We start from the raw sequence: 21,524 nt of genomic DNA, 5'->3' as shown, positions 1-21,524 counted from the left end.
CCTCTCTTTTTTGCGTAATCGATGGTACACTTCAAAAATCACGACGAGAAAATACGATTATCATTCAGTCTACGCTCAACGCTCAAACAGTTTACACGATCAAGTGTGTTTATGTGCGTTTTGCGCGCAGTTTGTGATCTTGCATTATTAATGATTAAAAAAAAGTTTTACTACATCATTCTAGAGACGTTAAAAAGTTAACTTCTGCTGCTGTTTTAAGCTATTTCTGGCACCCCCAAACTTTGGGGGAATTTCCTTTTTTTCCCCTAGAGCCAAGGGGCGAAGCAACTTGTAATGTGATGATATAGAAATAATATTATTTAAAATCTGATTAACAAAAAAACATTATATTGCTTAAAAAGAACGCACAGTCCTACTTAGCCTTGGAAGTTTTAGGTTTGTTTTTGCTTACCCTAGGATGATTGATGCATATTTATAACTTATATATCAACAATTTTGGTTTAAAGTACAGTCACTGTCAAAACTATTAGTTTCATAGATATTTTATGTCGAAGTATTTACTGAAAAAGTGGCCATGGCTGTCATGATATCAAAATAACGATCTTTTAATGAAATTATTGTACCTGACTGTTAAAGGAATCTTCATGCCAAAATCTTAAATTAGCACTTGGAGTTACCCGTTAATCCTAATTAACTTAGAAACATTTTCTGACAAAAAAATGCTAGAATAAAGTCTAGATTTCTTGAAGATTCGTAAATACTAGCACAGTATAGTAGATCTATTTGTTTTGGCCTGATATTTGGTTGTTAAACTAATGCTAATATAACTTTAAGGAACCATGGTTGACCTCTGATAATAGATACACATGAATCTATGGGAGAAAAAGGTTGAAATCCATCTAAATTTTAACACTGGATTATGGTTATTTATATGTTAGCTGGGCGATCAGCAGGGATCTAAAGGGATAAGACAACGAACGATAATTCTATATACATTCCAATAATGAAAAACCATTAATAGCTTGAAAAGATTTTCACTTCTAGCAGTATTCACATTAATACCAAGTCAACTTAAAAACAAAACATAAAGCTTAAAACCTGAAAAAGATAAAAAAAAACAGAATAAACGCAAATATACATCGTACATGCACTCTCTTACTCTCAAATTCCTTTCTGTTTTTTTTTACTTTTTCTTATTCTATTTGGTATTAGGGCATCTGTTTTCGGAGTTTTGGGAAATCAGAAAAATAGCCTGAAACTACCCTAAGACTTAAAGAACCCCAGGACTAATGTAAAGCTTCCATAAAATGGGGAATCAGTCAGATCAGTACTTTATCGAAATTAAGCTAAAACAAAAAGTTTACTAATTTTTATAATAGGAGTAGAAAGTTCCAGGACAAATGCAGGAGTGACTAAACATCGGAGTGGACAAACACATGAGTGTATAAAATATATTAAGCTAATTGGGTATTCCTATACAGGTTAGATTATAAGTTTTAGATATGAATCATAGACGTCCAAGCTTTTTATTTTTGGGGGGGTAAAATTTTTTTAAGGGGGGGGGGTAATTCGCTTTTTTTTGGGGGGGGGGTATTTACCCCCCCCCAAATTGTTTGGGGGGGTAAATACCCCCTCCTTAATGGTTGGGGGTGACTATGGCACCCCCAGGGTAGAGGTAAATTTTAAATAAGGGGGGGTAAAATGAAAAAAATTTTGGGAGTGCCTAGGGCACCCCAAAATTCGTTTGGGGGGAGGTAATCGCCACTTTACCCCCTCCCCCCTTGGACGTCTATGATATGAATATACAAATAATTCCCCCGCAGCGGATAGGTTTTTTTAAAAACCTGTAAAATGGTTTAAGATAGGGTAGGAAATGTTAAATGTTTACACTCCTGCGCTTGAGTCAGGGAGGTAGAAGATTAATGGACGATAATTTACACCACTCTCCAAAGTTATAAAACTTAAGATATCTAATTCATTTGCTTAGAAACTGTAGAAACTTTTGTTAAATCTTCGTAGAATTTGTACAAATATATACAAACTTTTTTACTACTAATCTTAATCTACAGAAGGGTTAATTTTTTTTTTTTTTTGAAGATGTTCAATAATTTATCGTCCATACCTGAGTAGAGTAAACAAGTTTCCTCGCGTGAAGCCTCCAGGTACATTGCAATATTTTGTTTGTATGTATGGGAGTCAAGGGGCCCTACATATTAGGGGGTATACATTCCCTCTGCATAAAAAGCTGAAAGATTTTTTTAGTTCAAAGTTAGAATAATATCATTTTCTTCAAAATTGCTGAATGAAGCTCTGTACCTAAGAACACAAACTTTTTGTTTAAAACAGAATCTCAAACCGGAGTTTACGAATTCTTTCTTCTAGTTTGAAAATACCCTTTCCCACAGTTTGAAAATATCTTATAGCTGGCCCTTCGTGTTCAATGCTTGATTTCAGAAATAACAGCAAAAAAGTTTTCCTACAAATTTTAACATTTAATTTTGTTTCCAAGATTTTGGGTGGTCCAACTTTTAATTTCTTTAAGAAAGAGTTAAGAAAGAGCCTTAGCCACTAGGGGCTTTGCCTCTAGAGCGAGTTTGGGGATGACCCCCCCCCCCCCCCACATTTATTTTATATTTCAAGAGGGTTTATGCATATCTCTTATAGGTTGTGTTGCTTCATCCCCCCCCCTCCTCCTACTCCCTAAAGGGCCTAAAACCTCTATTATATAGAGCAATACTAAACTTCTCTGAAAATTGTTAAAGGATCGGACCAGCCGTTTACGAAATATTACCGGAAATTCACACACACACACACATACAAATTCCATACTACATGATAATTGCCTTCATAAACAAAGAATTAAAGCCAGACATTAATCAGAGAGGAAGGGAGGGTACATTGAACTAGAAATAATTATACTGGTACCAAAACTTTCATAACCACGTTTTCTTATTCGTTTGCTCAAAACTCTGGGTACTTTTATTTGATGTGGTTGTTGGTTCCAAACAAGAAGTCCAAAAATCATTACAACAATCAATTTTAATCTACAAAAAGGGTAATTTAGTCTTTCAACATTGGGGATGTACATCAATTTATCATCCCTTTATCATCCTTTAAGATCCTTGTAAATAAAAAATTATAATGGAAGTATGACAGTTTACGTAAAACTTAAAATGTACATTTTAACCTTGAAAAAAAAAATATTTAGATCATGTCTAATATACAAAAGAAAGTATGTTTTTGTGTTTTGAAAATTTGAATGCCGCTTATAGCTAAATGAATAGGTCATTCCGATTGTATGCGTTTTTACTTGAGCCGCGCTCTATCAGTAAGTCATTTGGTCTAGACTATAATTCCAGATTACTTGTGGACCACGGTTTGGCGGTTCTGATGATTTGGAAGAGACTACTTGGGTACTTTTAAAATCTTGATTGGCTGGGTGGGTCATAATTATTTTTATTCTACAGAAGATGGTATTTTATTTATCATTAATGATCTACATTACTTTCTTGGGTATTAGCGACTACGCCCCTAGAGGCCTCTAGGTACTTGAGGAGGGGGCAGTTGAATTCAATACCCCAATTTTTATTTGAGAATTAAAAAGAAAAAGTAAAAAAAATATGAGAGCTGGTAAATTTGAACCATATCGGCTCAGCGGTTATAAGGATTGTCTTATTCCATAAGATTCATTCGTTCCAAAATATCAACGTTCAAATTTCAGACTTGATCTTAATATAAATTCGGGCCTTGAGAAATGTAATTTTGATATATACATACATACAATATACACTTTATACACACATAATTTAAACAAAATCTCCAGCCATTATACCATAAGGGATAGATATTATCACAATTGTTATAAGAAAAGTTTTTTTTTTTTCATGTAGCGTCAGTCTGTCTATAACTGATTGATCTTATCATTTTCTTACAATTGTTTTTTTTCTGTAACAATATGGTACAATTTAATTAGAAATATGAATATTGATTCTTAGGACGATTAGACATAAGATTATAAGCTAATTATATCTGTAATAAAGTCCTAAAATGTAAACATCCTGATTTTTTTTATAAACTTTGGAATAAATTTGAAACTATTTTTGGAGATACCAAATGGTTTATAAGCATCTACTATGTAACTTACGTTGTCCGTACGTCTTAAGCTTAAAACTTAAAACAAAAATTTTTTGTCCACGAAATGCTTCCAAATTTGACTGAATAAAAATAAGATAAAGAGGAGCCTTTATAGAAAATAAAAAAAATAACGAACGAAATTAATACATTAATAAAATGGACTGAAACAATTGAATATATGCCCCTATATACATAGAATATACATTTGAAGGTTATAAAATACGAAAATTATACGTCATTAAATAAAAGTTTCCAACACAAAAAAAAATCACGCAAAAAAATTAAAGTTGACATAAGTAAACAAAATTTTGATTTTAAAGCAGGACTCGGCAGTTGTCTATCAATATTGGCAGCTGAAATTCAACTATAAATGTGACGGCTAAAAGAACGGAGTTGGCTGCTAGGTGAGCAATTAAGACTTATTTGGAAGCTGATTAAATTTTACTTTCGCTTATTTAGCTGCTAATTACAACTGATCATCGCTTTGCTTTTAAGCTATTTATCAAATTTATATTCCAAAACTGTATTGATGTAATTTAATTTACTTTTTGCTCGTTTTATCATAATAATTGTCTGTGTATAAATCATTTAATAAGTAAAAAAAACCATCATTTTCCCATGAAATATGTCTAAATATGATTTATGAATTAAACATTGTTTTGTTTTTAATCTTTATCTGTCTTAAGCAAATACTAAAGAACAATAGAAAGTGAGACAGTGTCTGTCTGAAAGATTAAGAAGATTTTCTAGGATAATCCTTATACGTGCATGTATATAATTAAAAGCATGTTTTTTGTGTGTAGCTTAAGATCTCGCTAACCGCTCCTTTACATTAAGCTTCTCATAGGTCCCGGAATGGTTTATAACCAATTTTTGGAGAGTAACACAAACACTCTTTTGTATTTTATTTATCGTCATTGGGGATCTACATCAATTTATCGACAATTGTCTTATCCCTTATGAAAAATGCTAGATTGAAAGCATTGCGAAATAAATTGTGGTTTGGGATTCATGCAAATATTTAGGGCGTTATGGCATAAATTTCCGCACATGTAAAATTTTATCAAATTATCATTATGTAATCATCCCTTATCCTATTATATAAAGTAGTAAGCTTTTTTGTCTGTAGCGAAGGATCTCACTAACTTCTCAAAAGATATAGGTCTCCTTTACAGAGAAGCTACTTAAGGGTCCAGAAAAAGTTTTTAACTATTTTCGGGGTGGGTACTGGGTACCTCCACTTACCAAAGAGAAATAGTCCGAGGAAAAAATGACTACTTAAAAATTTTGATTTTTCCTATTTAGAAAAGAAAATGAGGGGCGATGTCCATTCCCCCCCCCCCCCCCTCCCCTTTACTTCAATTGCCTCTAGAGTCCTCTATGGGCGTAGCTGCTAGTACATGTATAATGTAGTAAGGATTTTTTGCTAAAGCTTAAGATCTCATTAAATACTGAACCGATTAGGCTTCATATAGGTACAGTGGTGGTTTTTAGGCTATTTTGTTTTCATATTTAAGACTTGGGATGGCATTATGCTATTTTTCTAGCTCTTTTTACCCCTTTCTTCGAATACAAAGCCCTTAGATGCTAGGTGCATATTTAAAATTATAGACTAACTATTTTTCCCCTTTGCTGCAATTGAGCTCTGCATTTGAAGGGAAGTGTCAGTAAAAGGCATAAACCCATTCTAAAATCTAAATGAAATAAATATAAAACTATCCCAGTTGAATGCCTTCTTAATCAAACGGTTCACTGGATTACATTACTTACTTTTCCCATAGCTGCAATTGGAGCTTTCTATTTGAAGGGAGGGGTAAGAAAAATGGTCTAAACCCATTCCAAAATCTAAATTAATGCAATCTAAAACTATCCCCTTGAATGCTCTCTTAAATAAGACACGTCAACCGCGGATATTTTTATTACGAATCAGCCGCGGTCGCGGATATATAAAAAAAATTTGCCCTGTGAACGGATATTTTGTTAGAAAATGGCGGATTGTTTGCGGCTAATTTTGTGATGCTCAGACAGCAACCGCAGCTGTACAATGGCTTAATATATAGCATCGCAGATATAAATGTTTTAGAAATTGGCGATTTTTTGCGGCTATTGCGGCCGTCTAACTTAAAATGCTTCTATGAATTGTTTAAACGTGCGATTTCCCAACTGCAGAACCCTGTTTATCAAGTTATTTATTGGTATTGTCAATATAAAAGGCTTAGCAGCTACTTAAATCGAGGATGGCAAAATCCATAACATACAAAGATTAATTTTGTTTAGAAGCGAAGATGCTTCATATGTAACTCAATGTTAAATTAAAAATTAAAGATATTATTCTTTTTCATTGATTTATTTGATTTATTTAACAATACATTTAAGTAATTTAGTGTTGCTTTGATCATGCATAGCAATGGACCATTATTAAAAACCCCTTCCTCTATTCTTTTGCTGTATAAAACATGTTTTAAGCCTCTGCGGCGTGCTCCAACCCTGAGGGGCAAGATCCATGTGATGTACTAAACCTAAAATAAGCATTATAAATACCTTTTTCATTTCAAAATGTTAAAATAATTCAAAACATAAAAATTTTAAAACATTTATTTATTAAGGGGGGGTTTTTAATGCAACCATCTCGTAATCAATGATTAAATGGCACTTAGAATTCGAATTTCGATTTGAAATTTTACTAAACGGCTGAGCCGCCAGCCGTTACTTTTCCAACTTTTTATTCGATTTAGGGAAAATAGAACTAACAAGGATTACTCATGAAAAATTTCAGATCGAAATTCGAATTCTAAGTGCCATTTAATCATTGATTACGAGATGGTTGCATTAACCCCCCCCCCCCCTCCCTTTTTTGTGAAACTACGTAAATGATAGGAAACTTGTTATTGCTGCGCTACTTGATTATTGATGTTATCGTTTTATCATTTTATAGATATACAATGCAATGTAAATACAATTTCATACATAGATTAGAAACTATTTTAGTTAAAGATTAGCTTCGCTACTAAATATGCAAACTTTTCTTTCAGACATCTTGATGTTGGGCGTTAAACTCCTTTTGCTAAACCTTATATTTTTTTGCTGTAAGGAGGTCAAGTGCTTACAGTCTGGGATTTCAAGGGATAAGACAATGGCCGAAAAATTCATGTGCATCTCTAATGATTTAACACAAAATTATCCCTTCTTTAGATTATATTCAGTGGTTGAAATGTTAAGACATTCAAATTAATAAACAAACCAATCAAAATTCAGTAAAAACTCCCAAAGTTGTTAAGCCAACAAATAAGAAACGTTATTGTAAAACTTTGGAGACTAGTGAAATAAACAGCCCATTGTCCCCTCTCTCTCTCTCTTTGTTATGAAGCAGTTGCAAGCATATATTTTTTTAGTTTGATTGATTTAATCCTTATAAAGAAAAGAAAAGATATGTTTTTTTTACAACTGTGTCACTTTGATTAATGCATTCTTAATATCAGAATTTTAATCATGTGTTGTGTATGGGCATTGGGCATGATAAAAAGATGGAAGGTAGCGCATCTGTTCTTGTGCTATCTTTCTCTCTCTCTCTCTCTCTCTCTCTCTCTCTCTCTCTCTCTCTCTCTCTCTCTCTCTCTCTCTCTCTCTCTCTCTCTCTCTCTCTCTCTCTCCCTCTCTCTCTCCCTCTCTCTCTGTCTTTCTCTCTCTCTCTCTCTCTCTCTCTCTCTCACTCTCTCTCTCTCTCTCTCTCTCTCTCTCTCTCTCTCTCTCTCTCTCTCTCTCTCTCTCTCTCTCTCTCTCTCTCTCTCTCTATCTCTCCCTCCCTCTCTCTCTTTCTCTCTATCTATCTCTCTTTTTCTTTTTTATTCTCATACTGTTAATTCACTAGAGTATTTGTAAGCTTGCTACTGTTTTCCTAAGCTACTAATTGATATTATAGTCTTTTTCTTATAATACCTATCCCCTTCATCTTATGTCAAATTTGCAAGGACTCTTAGAACATGTTTTTAACATTTAAACCATTATTTTCTAACGATAAATAACACCCCCGGGCCCCCCCCCCCCATAACATTTTGAAAATTATAATCAGAACCAGAAAAGGATAACAAATATCATAAGTAGCAAAGGAAAAAAATCATGGTCGGACATACGGACAAATCTGTTATACAGCTCATAATCATAAAAATGAATATTATATTTATAAAATTTTTATTCATGTCATGTCTATTTCTTATGTAGCATGTCCGAAAGACCGACGGACCAGGTAAATTATATAGGCTCATTAATACAGGTAACATTCAAAAAAAATTTAGCCATCTATCTTGAAAAGGGGATAAGAAATTTATCTTCCTTTTACCGTTTCTAAGAGACAGACGGACGGACAGACAGACAGATGGACCGTTAATACAACATATTTGTATCATAGAATCATATATCATCATTAAGTTTTAAAATTTAATTCCAAGGACGGTTAAGAACACTTTTTGCACAAATGATTATAATAAAGTTTTAAAACAACTGGTGTTTGAAGCAATTTTTGACAGATTAATTTTGAATTTTCGAAATTTTAGAGAGAAAAGTTTTTTTTGTGATGAAATAGTCCAATGAAAGAATATGGGATTATGCTGATATGTAAATTCAGATGCATATCTAATCCAGAGAAGGACATTAGACTGTTTATTACATTAGGACCCAAAGTCTTACAATAACGTTTTCTTATTCATTCGCTTAATAACATTGGGGACTTTTAATAAATTTTGATTGGTTGATTCATTAAGTTGAGTGTCCAAACGTTTCAATCACTAATTGTAATCAACAGAGGGTGTTATTTTGTGTATCATCATTGGAAATTTTTTATCAAATTATCGGCCATTGTCTTATCCCTTTAGATCCCTGATATCTAGTTCTCCTTCTTGCTAAATATCTGCAATCACTTTCACAACAGCGTAGCTACTCTACTAGTTCTAGTTGTTTTATTGTCTGTTTGAAACATTCTGACAAATAACTGGCTGTGGCTATGTTGGCTAAATTAAGATTGAAATTTTTAGAAAACGCGCAATTAGTTACTTTCACTTATATGCATTAATGATAAAAACAAACAAACTGACCATCATTTAACAGTATGGGCTGCGACAGAACCTTCCTATTTATTGAGCTTTCTCTAGTGCCTAGCGAGTATAGAAACAGGACCATAATTATTATGATTAATCTGTAAATAAGAGGTAGTTTTTTTCTTGGTGCTTGGTGGATGCCCTAACCCTGCGTGACTACCCTGTACCGAACATAACCCATAAAAATGAAAGTTAACACATGAAAAACAACCTATCATCTTTTTATTTTCAGTTTTTTTTATTAGCTGTTTTTCCACAATTGTAAATTGTTTCTGTAGCCCTAACTGTTTAAAGAACCTATTGTTATTTCTTACCACAAAGAAACCTGAAACCACAACAAAAAAAATTACATATAAATGGTTGTCTATTTCACAGTGGCGTCATTTAAAATAAAACTAAGAAGTTTTTTTTGAGATTTGAACCCCTACTCCTGGAAAAAATGTCTCTCCTAAATTTTTTTACTAAAATTGAAAGTTGAGTGTCGACATTGGCTGTTGTAATCCTTTTGTAGTGAAAAATATATCTTTTTGTAAAGATTTAAACTATAATTAGAGAGATATTGTTTAAATTCCATAAACTTTTCCTGCAAACTATTTTCTAAATGCCATACAATGCAAAAATGCAATTCCTTGTAGGCTAAGGGCAAATTGTAAAAAACTAGTTGGCTCACAAATAAAAGGATATGCCCCACCCTAAAAATATAATAAAACAGCATTGGTACAAAAGACCTATAGATATAACACCTAATGAACAAAAGGCCTAAAGAACCTAAGAGCAAAAAGAACAAATGACTTTATGGCTAAAAATGTCCTCATAATGTCTTTAGCCCTTTTTTTCATTTTCTATGATGGATATTTCATTATTTCTTTAAATATAGTTCAGTTTTTTTTAGTAGAAAAGATACTCTATAACTAACTCTGTCTCTACGTCCGTCCTAACGAAGAAATAATATTCTCGGCTACCATTAGAGATAGATATTTTTGAGCAGATACTGTTAAACAATGAGCATCTACTCTATAACTCTGGACACTATCTGCTTATAGAAATCTTTTATAGGGGAAATATGTCTATACCTTAGCAGATATTAAAAATAGATTTTGATAAGTAGGCATAAACTTTTTAAATCACTTTTTTCTTTCATCTGTCAATTTATATATGTTCTCCTCAGTTGATATTATTAATCTTCTTAATATTGATAAAGCGCACTAATAGCTATAGTTTATGAACAAAATATTTTAATTGCCAAATATCTTATTTTCAGGAATATGCACTAGATTTTGCAATGAGCAATTCGTGCAAACTTATCTAGACTGGTACTATGCATACTCTTCTGCATCATAATATTGTGCTTTGTAATTCCCCCCAAAAAACCCACAAAAACAAATGAATAAAGGGCTTGTTTCTTTATGCTAGTGAAGCAAAGGGGTAGGAACAGATGTGCTGTTATAATAAAACGCGGTACAGGTGTTTTAAAATTGTGAAAAATAGTCGGAATTGAATGCACACTCATTCTCTTATTTCTATTGCGAAATTTCTTAGGGAAGGTTTGAACAATGGTCTACAATTTCTATATATCTATTATACAAAGTAGAACGATGTCTGTCCGTCTGTCTGTCTGTCTGTCCGTCCGTCCGTCTGTCTGTCCGTACGTCCCTTAAGATCTCAGTAACCACTGAACCGATCGGATTCTACTCTTCAGGGAATATACCTACTGGTCCTGTGGTGGTTTTAGGCTATTTTCTTGGAGGGTGGGACACCCCCTACCCCCCAAAAAAACAAAAAATCCCCCTCCCCATTTTTTTTTTTTTTGTAGAAGATTTCCTTGGTCCTTTACGTATTTCGCCAAAAAAAAATTGTATCACCTCTTGGGGCAAAGCCCCTAGAGGCTAGGGGCGAAGCCGCTAGTATATATATATTTCTTGTATTTATAAAGTATTATTTTTTCAGACTATCAAAATGAAGCTGCTTATGACATTATTTCTTATTGTAACTAAAGGTATATTTCTATAAATATGAAACAAATCCTTTAAATATATTAGGCTAGTCTAGGAGTTAGGGTCTAATAAGTCTTAAATTTTCCTTTATATATATGCATGTCTAAGGAAACAACTCTAACTAATAGACTAGTCTAATCATTTTTAGGGATGTTGGCTCTATGAATCTTCTTAATTGTATTGTAATTTATCTATTAAATCATAATAATATAATCTGTTAATTCTAATTTTCATTTCTAATATTTTAGATATGGTCCAAACCAACCAATTAATCAAAATGCAGGTAGGTATCTTTACTCTGTTGGTATTGTCCTACATGTTTAAAACCTATTTTTTTGCAATTCGGTATTTGCATCCGTCTATCTTACAAATCTTATTAACAATCAAGGTTCTGGGAGAGTTTATAATATTTTGAAGGGAGTACCACCACTCTCCATAGAAAAATAGCTCCTAGAAAAAAAAATTACCTCACCCAAAAATTGTTTATTTCTTAAAAAACTAGAATTGGAATAAGTGAGTCGACTTACTGCTAGTATTATATGTATATACTAGCGGTTACGCCACTAGAGGCCTCTAGTGGCACTTGAGGAGGGGAGAGTCGAATTCGATAACCAAATTTCTTATTTCGATTTTAAAAGAAAAAATAAAAAAAAATTTTGGAGTGGAAATTTTTTTTTTAGGGGGGGGGGACTTTTTTTCTTGGGGCGATTTCTCTTGGGAAGGTGGTGGTACCCATCCCAAAATAGCTATAAACCTTCCCAGGACCTATGAGAAGCTACCCTGTTAAAGAGAGCACGATCGGTTCAGCGGTTAGCGAGATCCTTCGGTACAAACAAACAGACATCCTATTACTTTATTATAAGGATACAAGTTTCCCCCATAGAATAAGCAAAATGTAAATTATCTCTTTAACGACATCGTAAAATTTTCCACAGAAATCTAGTTTTAAAAGCGTCATTTTTGTTAGTTTGAGGGTCAGATTTAGAATAATGTAGCTTGACATAACAAGGGCGTACTTAGCATTTAACGATTGGTGCCATTTTAAGTTTTGGTAAAAGAAATTACTAAGGAAAGAAGGGTTATTAAGACAAAACTTTGGGTATACATCCCTGGAAACTTCGCTACTTATGGACCTGGTTGTCTTGTTCATTAATTAAAGGTATTTATCCCAGACATGATTTCACTTTTCAACATGGTCAAATTTTGCATAACATTCCGGTTTTAAAACTATAAAGATGATAATGATTTCAGGGATCTAAAGGGATAAGACAATGGATGATAAATTGATGCACATCCCCAATAATTATACACAAAACACCTTTTCTGTAGAAATACAATTAGTGGTTGAAACTTTTGGACACTCAAATAAGTAAAACAACTAATCAAAATCCAATAAAAGTCCCCAAGGTTGTTGCGCCAACGAATAACAGACCGTTATTATAAGAGTTGAAATAAACAGCAAAATGTCCCCTTCCTCCCTGTAATGATTGGGAACTTTTTCTGCTAAATCTTGTACATAGTGGGGTTAGTTTAATGGTCAGATTCAAAATACACATTAAATTACTTTTATCATGAGAAGGAGTTGACTTTGCAATAGTACCTAAAGTTTTGTAATTTTATAAATTTTGGTAACTGAACAATATTATAATTCTCATTTTGAAAGTGTTACCGTTTATAAAAATAGGTGCAAAAAAATTGGCCCTGTGCACACAAATTTAAAGGAACCTTTTAGGGTCCAACATATCATTCGTTTTACAGGGATACAGTAATAAATAAATTAAAGATAAATTTTGATGTCAAAGGAAATAACTTAAGATATTTTTTATGACACTGACTGTTTTGTCATCGATATGACGACTTTCTGGGATATGTAAGGTTTTAAAATCATCCTCTAACTTAAATTTTAAAATTTAGATTCGAATCTTTAGATTGTATCTCATCATAGATACAATAGAATTTTTTTTTCTTCAATGACTTATCCCTGATCAGAGATAGGCTTAGGGTTTAACTAATGGACATATATCTCTCTATCTATCTAGGTATCCCGACAGAAACCTAACCTACCTCACCATACAGTTTCAAAACGAGACCTCAACATTCTAAGGTTACTTTTTAGAAGTGCATTAAAAATGAGAGAGTAAAAAATAAGGGTGGGGATCAATCTATTTGTCTATGTATTTTTCGATCTATTTATCTATCTATTTATTTATCTATTTATCTTCCTATTTATTTATCTATTTGATACACCCATAACTATTTATTTACTACTCAATTTTATTACACATATCAATATAATTAAGTATATGTTGTTTTAATCTTTCTGTACATATATATACATATATATCATCTAATAGTTTATCTATCAATTTTATCATTTATCTTTTACTCTATCAATATTATTAAAGAACAAACTAAATAAATATTCATCAACCAGTACATTTACTCATATATTTATGTATCCATCCAATAATGAATCCATCAAACCATTTGTAAACTTACTTATTTATATACCTTTGAGCTATCTACCTTTCTCCATATTTAGCAATCCATTCATCAATCTATCTATAAATCAATTTAGAAATCAATCAATCTGTCTAACAATACTTTAACTAATCAAAAAGTATTTTTTACAGCCCTTAAATCTTAATGTATCATCAAAAGTAGCATATGTCCTTGTTCTCTATACCTTTCCACACAAGAATATATGTATATTTAGAAATGGAAGCAACTATGTCAAAACTTTTGCGAGATCTTTACGTACAACAGTTGACTCTGTAGCTGTCAATGTAAAGGAAGGGACGAAGACTCTTATCAACAATGTTGACAAACTTAATTTTCTACATCATCATCAAGGTGAAATTCATTTTCATAAAAATCAATGCAAATAAATGGTTAAAAGAAACGTTTAATGTCCTAAGAGGCTAGGGGCAAATTTTTGAGACAGTTCATAATCTAATTTGGACCATAGACTATTTTCTTTACAAAGCAATATAAATCTATCATTAGCTTTATCAAGTGTTTTCATTGCAGGATTTTTTTGTCTTAAAGTTTTTCAGTTTAAAGACTTCCACTGGCGATACACAAAATTATCCCGTCTGTAGATAAAAATTATTGATTAAACTTTTGAACTCTTAACTTAATAGATCAACCAATAAAAATTTACTGAAGTCCCCAAAGTTGTTAAGCCAACGAATAAAAAATCGTTATCAAAAAACTTTGGGGACTAGTGTAATAAACAGACCATTGACCCCTCTCTCACTCTCTGGAAAATATCTCATTGGTTTTTGTAATTTAAGATGGAGAACCCGAGACTGATACAGGAATGGTTACAAATCCAACTCAACTAGATGAACAAATATTTCTGCTGGAGCAAGAACAAGAAGGTTTGGTTTTTCTTGAGTAGCGCGACATGCACAATAATTATATTGGATCATGGAAGGAAAACAAAATATCGTGTTTCGTCGTATTTTCACAGTAGCTTTTAATAGGTTATTTTTAGGTTAGGTCAAGTAAATGTTAATGATTGCCCCGCAGGGTTAGAGCCCCCTCGGGGACTAGAAATAGGAGAAAAGCTACTGTGAAAATATGACGAAACCCGCTACTTCGTTTTCTTTCCATAATCTATTATTTTTATTGGCACAAACCAGGAGCCTCCAAATATGGTGGCAAAAGTGGTGATTCCATCATCAAAAGAGCTTCGCAAAAAAAATCGGGATTAGTCCCTTTCGTAACATCGCCCCATATGGGGCGATTCGTCGTATTTTTAAAATGGCTTTTTATAGGTTATTTTATTTTAGGTTAGGTTATGTTGAGTTAGGTGATTGACCCACAGGGTTAGGTAAAAGGCCCCGCAGGGTTAGAGCCCCCCGCAGGGGCTAGAAATAGGAGAAAAGCTACTGTGAAAAATACGAAGAATCGCTCCATAAGGCGCGATGTTACGAAAGGGACTATACCCAAAATTTCTTACCCCCATCCCCAACAAAGAAACCATTACTTTTTTTTCAGGGGGCTGGGAATACACCTTCTATCCTACCTGGATGCATTTTATTGACTTAAATTGTTTTCGAATACAAAAACTAAAAGTAAATTAGTGAAGGATGACACTCTGTCTTCTAAAATAAATATGACAGCACCAACTAATACCCTCCGCTGTTTTAATGCTTTGGATTTTTTCTAGAAAAGACATGGTTTGAATCAGCTATAATGTTTATGAGATCAAACAATATAAAAATCAACAACTTTCTCAGAAATACTCTACTTAGGAAAGTCAGAATTTTATTGAATAAAATTTAAAATGTGCTAATCCTATTATATAAGCTAGAACGGGTTTTTGTCTGAAGAACCTGAATCTGAATAACTACTAAACTGATTAGGTTCTCCTTTTAAAGTAATTTTCACATCCGTCCTGTGATGGTTTTATGCTATTTCATTTGCAGATTTAAGTTTTTTTTATGATTTTAAGCCATCACAGTAAACGTTACGAAAAATGACCGGTCTTTAAAATGGTCTAGCCCCCCCTCTAATGAAACTGTAACCCTTTTTTGTGTGAGTTTATTATGTACATGTATGATGGTGTTTGTTGTGGTCAATTAGATCAAAAAACATTTACCGACATTCATAGGGCTATAAAAGAAAATATTCAAAATGTCAAAAATCCACCAAGTATTATTTTAAGTAAATTTTACTTAAGCCGAAAAATCACATAGTAAAATTGATTTTAGCATAGGGATTGTATCTAGTTTTATCTTCAGCATAAAACAAGTTTTGCTTCAATAGACACCTTAACCAGCTTCCTAGCTTTCATTCAAGTCATTTGAGGTCAAAATTTTTGTATCGAGAACTCAAAATACTTGATTTTTCGCCTTAAATAAAATTCACTTAAAATAAATAATCTGTGGAATTTTGACATTTTAAATGTCTTCTTTAATAGCCAGCTGAATGTCGGAAAATATCTTTTCTCGTATTCATTTGAATCCGGTGGATAGGAACCGGTTCTCATGAATACGAAAAAACTATGTCTAGCATCGTATTATATCCAGTTTTCTACGAATATAGAAATGTACAATCATGAGATTAAAACTAGTTTTTTTAGCCGGTGCCTTCGGCACCACGGGGCTAAAAAAACTAGTTTTAATCTTATAATTGTACATTCTATATCCGCGGAAAGCCGTTTATAATACGATACGAGAAATAACTATTATTTAATTTTGCGCAAAAAAACACCATCATATGTGTATATGAGGAGCACACACACAAAAAATAAGGTTACAACTTCATTAGAGGGGGGGGGGGGGCAAGAGCATTTTAAAGACCTGTCATTTTTTGTAACGTATACTGTATTTTAGCTCTTCGAATACAGGCCCCTAGACGCATGGGCGTAGCAGCTAGTATTCTTAAAGGTCCTGATCACATTCCGTAAAGTGCTTGTAGAAATGCATAAAATCGATTTTATGACTTTGAATTTAATCATTTTTATATTCTAAGGTTAGTTTTAAAAGTATGTTCAATAATACATTGACTTTAAAAAGTTGAGTACTTTTATTTAAAATTGATTGTTTATCTTGATTTAGCCAAACTTATCAGCCAATTGTTTTAGTTACGGATTGGGTAATTTTGTTTATAATCATTAAGGATATAATTAATTTATCGTCTCTGCTCGAATGTAATCCAATCCCGAAGTTCTCCCAAGTTTGAAGTAAATATTAATATATGATTACACTACCCCTATATCCCTAAAAATATCTGACTAAATCAGAGGTCCACTTGGAAAACAGCTGATAAAAGAATGGGATGAAGTTATCCAGGTGCTCACATACATAACAACTATTTCCCATTCTAATATCTCTACCACGAGTCTCTAGGGGCGTTTTTAGTAGCGGAGCTTCTAAATAATTCACTTCATAATTCTGTCCGTCTGTAACGCCATGTGGACATGCTAAATTCTCTGCTGCTATTTAAGATACCAAATACACAATATTTATCATATATTTCTCTATCTTTCTTTTTAAGACCACTGAACATTTGATTTATAACTGACTATGTCCTTTTGTCGTGCCATGATTATTTGTACTACTTATGGATGTTATCATTTTTGTTTTTCCTCTAATTGCTGTCATGCTCCTGACAAAGAAGCAGGTTAGACAACCAACAGTTGTTATGTATGATAGAAATTTTAGTACCTCCGAACCAACCCCGAGTATACTAATTACAACAAGGTCTACCAACAATATAAACAGAATATCAACAAAAATTTCGAGGTTTTCTTCAGTAAGTACAGATAGATAGACATATATGGATAGATAGATAAATAAATTGATAGTTAGAAAGATATAGATTATATATGGATAGATAAATGGGTAGTTGGATAGATAGATAGATGGATAAATACAAAAGTAAATAGATAGATAGATATTTTTGATGGACTTGGACAATTAAATGTAAACTAGACAGTCAGCTGATTAGAAATGATAGATTAATAAATTAAAATATTACTAATGTAATCTTCTGTTCATTCAGGATTCATTAAAAATAGTAGAAAAGTAAAATTTTATCTTTTTTTTACAAACGAAGCTTTTCTATAATTAGGATCGGTCCATCCGTCCGTAGCAGTTTAGTTCTTGTTGATTTTTAAAAACAATTTTTTATGTGATATGATTATCCTATTCATCTGATTTTTTTAAATACTGATTACTATTACAACAAGATACAATAAGCTAATCAGCTCTATAACCAAGTCCAAAAAATATAAATACATATGTCCTTAAACAGTATCCTCTTTTTAAGCAGTTAATTCAAATTTACTTACAATTTTGTTTAGATTTTATTCATATAAATATATATATTTCTGATATTTAGATAAAACCCAAGATGCGAATACAAAGATAGAAAATGAGATCAGAATACCAACTCCGGTCCTCTTAACCATTATTACAGGAGCATTTGCAGGTAGAAAGAAAGATAGATAGATAGATAGATAGATAGATAGATAGATAGATAGATAGATAGATAGATAGATAGATAGATAGATAGATAGATAGATAGATAGATAGATAGATAGATAGATAGATAGATGGATGGATAGATAGATAGATAGATAGATAGATTGATAGATAGATAGATAGATAGGTAGGTAGGTAGGTAGATAGATAGATAGATAGATAGATAGATAGATAGATAGATAGATAGGTAGGTAGATAGATAGATAGATAGATAGATAGATAGGTAGGTAGATAGATAGATAAATAGATAGATAGATAGATAGATAGATAGATAGGTAGGTAGGTAGGTAGGTAGATAGATAGATAGATAGATAGATAGATAAATAGATAGATAGCTAGATAGATAGATAGATAGGTAGGTAGATAGATAGATAGATAGATAGATAGATAGATAGATAGATAGATAGATAGATAGATAGATAGATAGATAGATAGATAGATAGATAGATAGATAGATAGATAGATAGATAGATAGATAGATAGATAGATAGATAGATAGATAGATAGATAGATAGATAGATAGATAGATAGATAGATAGATAGATAGATAGATAGATAGATAGATAGATAGATAGATAGATAGATAGATAGATAGATAGATAGATAGATAGATAGATAGATAGATAGATAGATAGATAGATAGATAGATAGATAGATAGATAGATAGATAGATAGATAGATAGATAGATAGATAGATAGATAGATAGATAGATAGATAGATAGATAGATAGATAGATAGATAGATAGATAGATAGGTAGGTAGGTAGATAGATAGATAGATAGATAGATAGATAGATAGATCCATACCTGAAATTATTTATCAAAAATAAAGTAGCCTGAAACCATCTCAGGACTTATACTAAGCATCACTGTAAAGGAGAACCATATTGGTTCAGCAGTCAGCGAAATCCTTCTCTACAGACAAAAAAAGTTTACTACGTAAATAATAGAATATAGTTAGATATAATTTTTTCACTTAGAAATTAGATATATATAATTTAAGATATATTTTTTCTAGCTGTGATATTAAATCCGGTGTTTGAAGACTTTTTCTTCAGGTAATATTAATTTTAATTAATTTTAACTCGCACAACGTGTTCTATATAGCTTTATTCTAGAAATATTTACAACTATATTTTATGAACAAAACTCTTTTCGTCCGAAATCATACCTTAGCTTTTTATTTAAGTATCGTTAAGGTTGCGTGATTTTAAAAAAATAGATATATTACCCTAGAGGTTCAAATATCTAGCAGACTGGGATTTATTTATAACTCAATTCCATATACGAGGACAAAATATTTGATAATATTATTTCCGGATCAAAGCTTTATACTTAGAAATCTTATCATTTTGATTAAATTTAAAAAAAAAATGGATATAGTCACTTTTGTGACAACGCCTAATAAGGGGTGTTTTGTCGTATTTTCACAGATGCTTTGGATAGGTGATTGCCTGTCAGGGTTACTTCTTTCATACCAAAATTTGTACATTATCTGACTAATGGTAAAGTCGAATTGTTCTTACATCATGTCCTATTGGTCCAATTAATTGATTGATCATCTAGACATTCTATATCTATAATCTTTATGTTCAGTTCGTGGTCATCTCTGGATAATATTGGTAGAGAAATTGGAATTAAAATAATCAATGTAAGTTTTTAATTTTTATTTAAAAAGTAGGTATGGATTTTTTATATAGGTTCTTTCTTTGTATATATTTCTGCCTGTCTTTCTGACTGTCTTTACTTCAGGAAAAAGGGGAGGGAATCCGAGGGACTACTTTCAATTTTAATTTTAAAATGAAAAAGTAAAATATGAGGAGAAAGCCTTTGAACATTCCGTGGACCTAAAGAAAGCTTTACTATAGAACCACATCGCTTTAACAGTTGGCGTTATCCTTCGCTACAAACAGACAGACAGACTTTTATGTAATGAAAAATGTTTGTCTGTCTATATTTCAGTGGGTATGGCATAAGTTCCTTCTAGATACATACATGTCTGTCAATCTGTTTACCTGTTTAATAAAAATAATAGATGAAACATTAACTAGCAAATTATGGCTCCTCTGTTATTTATATTGTATGAAAATTTTAATCGGAAAAAAAGGAAACTTAATCTATTTGTAATGCTTCAGTACATGGGTCCCCTACGGCCCACAGGACCCATAATTCTGGGACCCAAACCAAATATACCACCTATACATGTTCCTTTTCCTTAAGAGAATATATTACAATGAATTTCTAAAAAAAATAATAGCTCAAAGCATCAAAAATTGGAAAATCAAACATCCAATCAAATACAATGTAACGCTGTTTACACAATCAAAAATTGTTTTATTTAACAAACAGCCAATAAGTGAACGAATTGCCAAATCTAACAGCCAATCAGTAATAGTGTTGCTCTGTTCAGCTAATTACAAATAATGATTCAGTGATAGTGTTGTGCAGCCAATCAAATATTCTGTCTGGCCAATCAAAAAAGTGTTACTTTGCTTAACCAATAATATTCTTTGTTACTTCTGTTAACAATCAATCAATAACACCATAGCATACTTACAATCAATAAGCTACGGCGTTATTATCAAACCATTCGTTTTTTTGTATGAAAAACTCCTAGAATAAGCCAAACAGTTTTCTAATGCATAGTAAGCAAAACGGGTAAACATATCAAGATATCATACACGATAAAGATCTTTGTACTCAACCCACTTACCTTCGTTACCCATATTTTTTAAGAATCTCTTTCCTTTAAATATTGTATTTAAGCCATGCTAATGTTTTGCCATCCTGAGGTGAATTCTTAAAAAAACTTTTGCCCCACTAAAATCAGTGAGGCAAACTAAAAATTTAGAGGGATAATTTTGCCATACTAAAATTTTAGTGAGGCAAACTGATTTTTGTGGGGCAAATGTTTTTAAAAGAATTTACCTCTGTATTAGTTTATATAATTAATATTGTAATTGTTTAAACCTCTATGATGAATTATCAAACAAATCTGAACAGGTAAGGGAACATTTTATGATCTTTAACGTTCTAGATTTTGTTCTAAATATTTTTAAAGCAAAGCTTTTCTTTATTCAGCCTGTTCGTCTAGTCATTATTCAAGACAAATCAAAATAGTAAAATTGATTTTTAAACTTTGAATTATCATGAAATTCAATTACCTACATGTAGCAACTTCAAATCATTACCTGAAATTCTGTACGTTAATTCTAAACAAACATGCTGATTTTTTTACATGCTATCTACAAAAACTCACTCTTTATTAGTTCAAATGCTTATTAATCCGACTTTTTTATTTGATGTGCTCTGCTTCTATGGATGTTGTCATCCTTGCTCTAATGAAT

General features: G+C 32.0%; 1 protein-coding gene across 1 annotated transcript; it reads left to right on the top strand.

Annotated features, from left to right (window-relative positions):
- The first annotated feature begins 11,096 nt into the window (after positions 1–11,096).
- LOC145326553 (uncharacterized) lies at positions 11,097–20,789 on the top strand. The gene is made up of 13 exons (XM_080169924.1): positions 11,097–11,181; positions 11,428–11,462; positions 13,219–13,283; positions 13,896–14,032; positions 14,476–14,562; positions 15,357–15,445; positions 16,539–16,594; positions 16,935–16,983; positions 17,356–17,446; positions 18,035–18,124; positions 19,196–19,235; positions 19,774–19,828; positions 20,313–20,789. The coding sequence occupies exons 1-13, from the start codon at positions 11,142–11,144 to the stop codon at positions 20,394–20,396; spliced, it is 918 nt and encodes a 305-aa protein (XP_080026050.1). The 5' UTR covers positions 11,097–11,141; the 3' UTR covers positions 20,397–20,789.
- The last annotated feature ends 735 nt before the right edge of the window (positions 20,790–21,524 follow it).

Source organism: Acartia tonsa, chromosome 8 (assembly GCF_053477335.1).
Source record: "Acartia tonsa isolate MP-2025a chromosome 8, ASM5347733v1, whole genome shotgun sequence".
NCBI lineage: Eukaryota > Metazoa > Arthropoda > Copepoda > Calanoida > Acartiidae > Acartia > Acartia tonsa.
The sequence above is the reverse complement of the archived record's forward strand: the minus strand, read 5'-3'. Positions and strand labels throughout refer to the sequence as shown.

What these genes read in the sequence shown, in the direction of transcription:
- LOC145326553 (XM_080169924.1), top strand. Translation starts at nt 11,142, where the DNA reads ATGAAGCTGCTTATGACATTATTTCTTATTGTAACTAAAG. An exon ending in ACCAATTAATCAAAATGCAG is followed by an intron (nt 11,463 to 13,218) that starts GTAGGTATCTTT and finishes CTATCTATCTAG; the next exon opens with GTATCCCGACAGAAACCTAA. An exon ending in AAATTTCGAGGTTTTCTTCA is followed by an intron (nt 17,447 to 18,034) that starts GTAAGTACAGAT and finishes TCTGATATTTAG; the next exon opens with ATAAAACCCAAGATGCGAAT.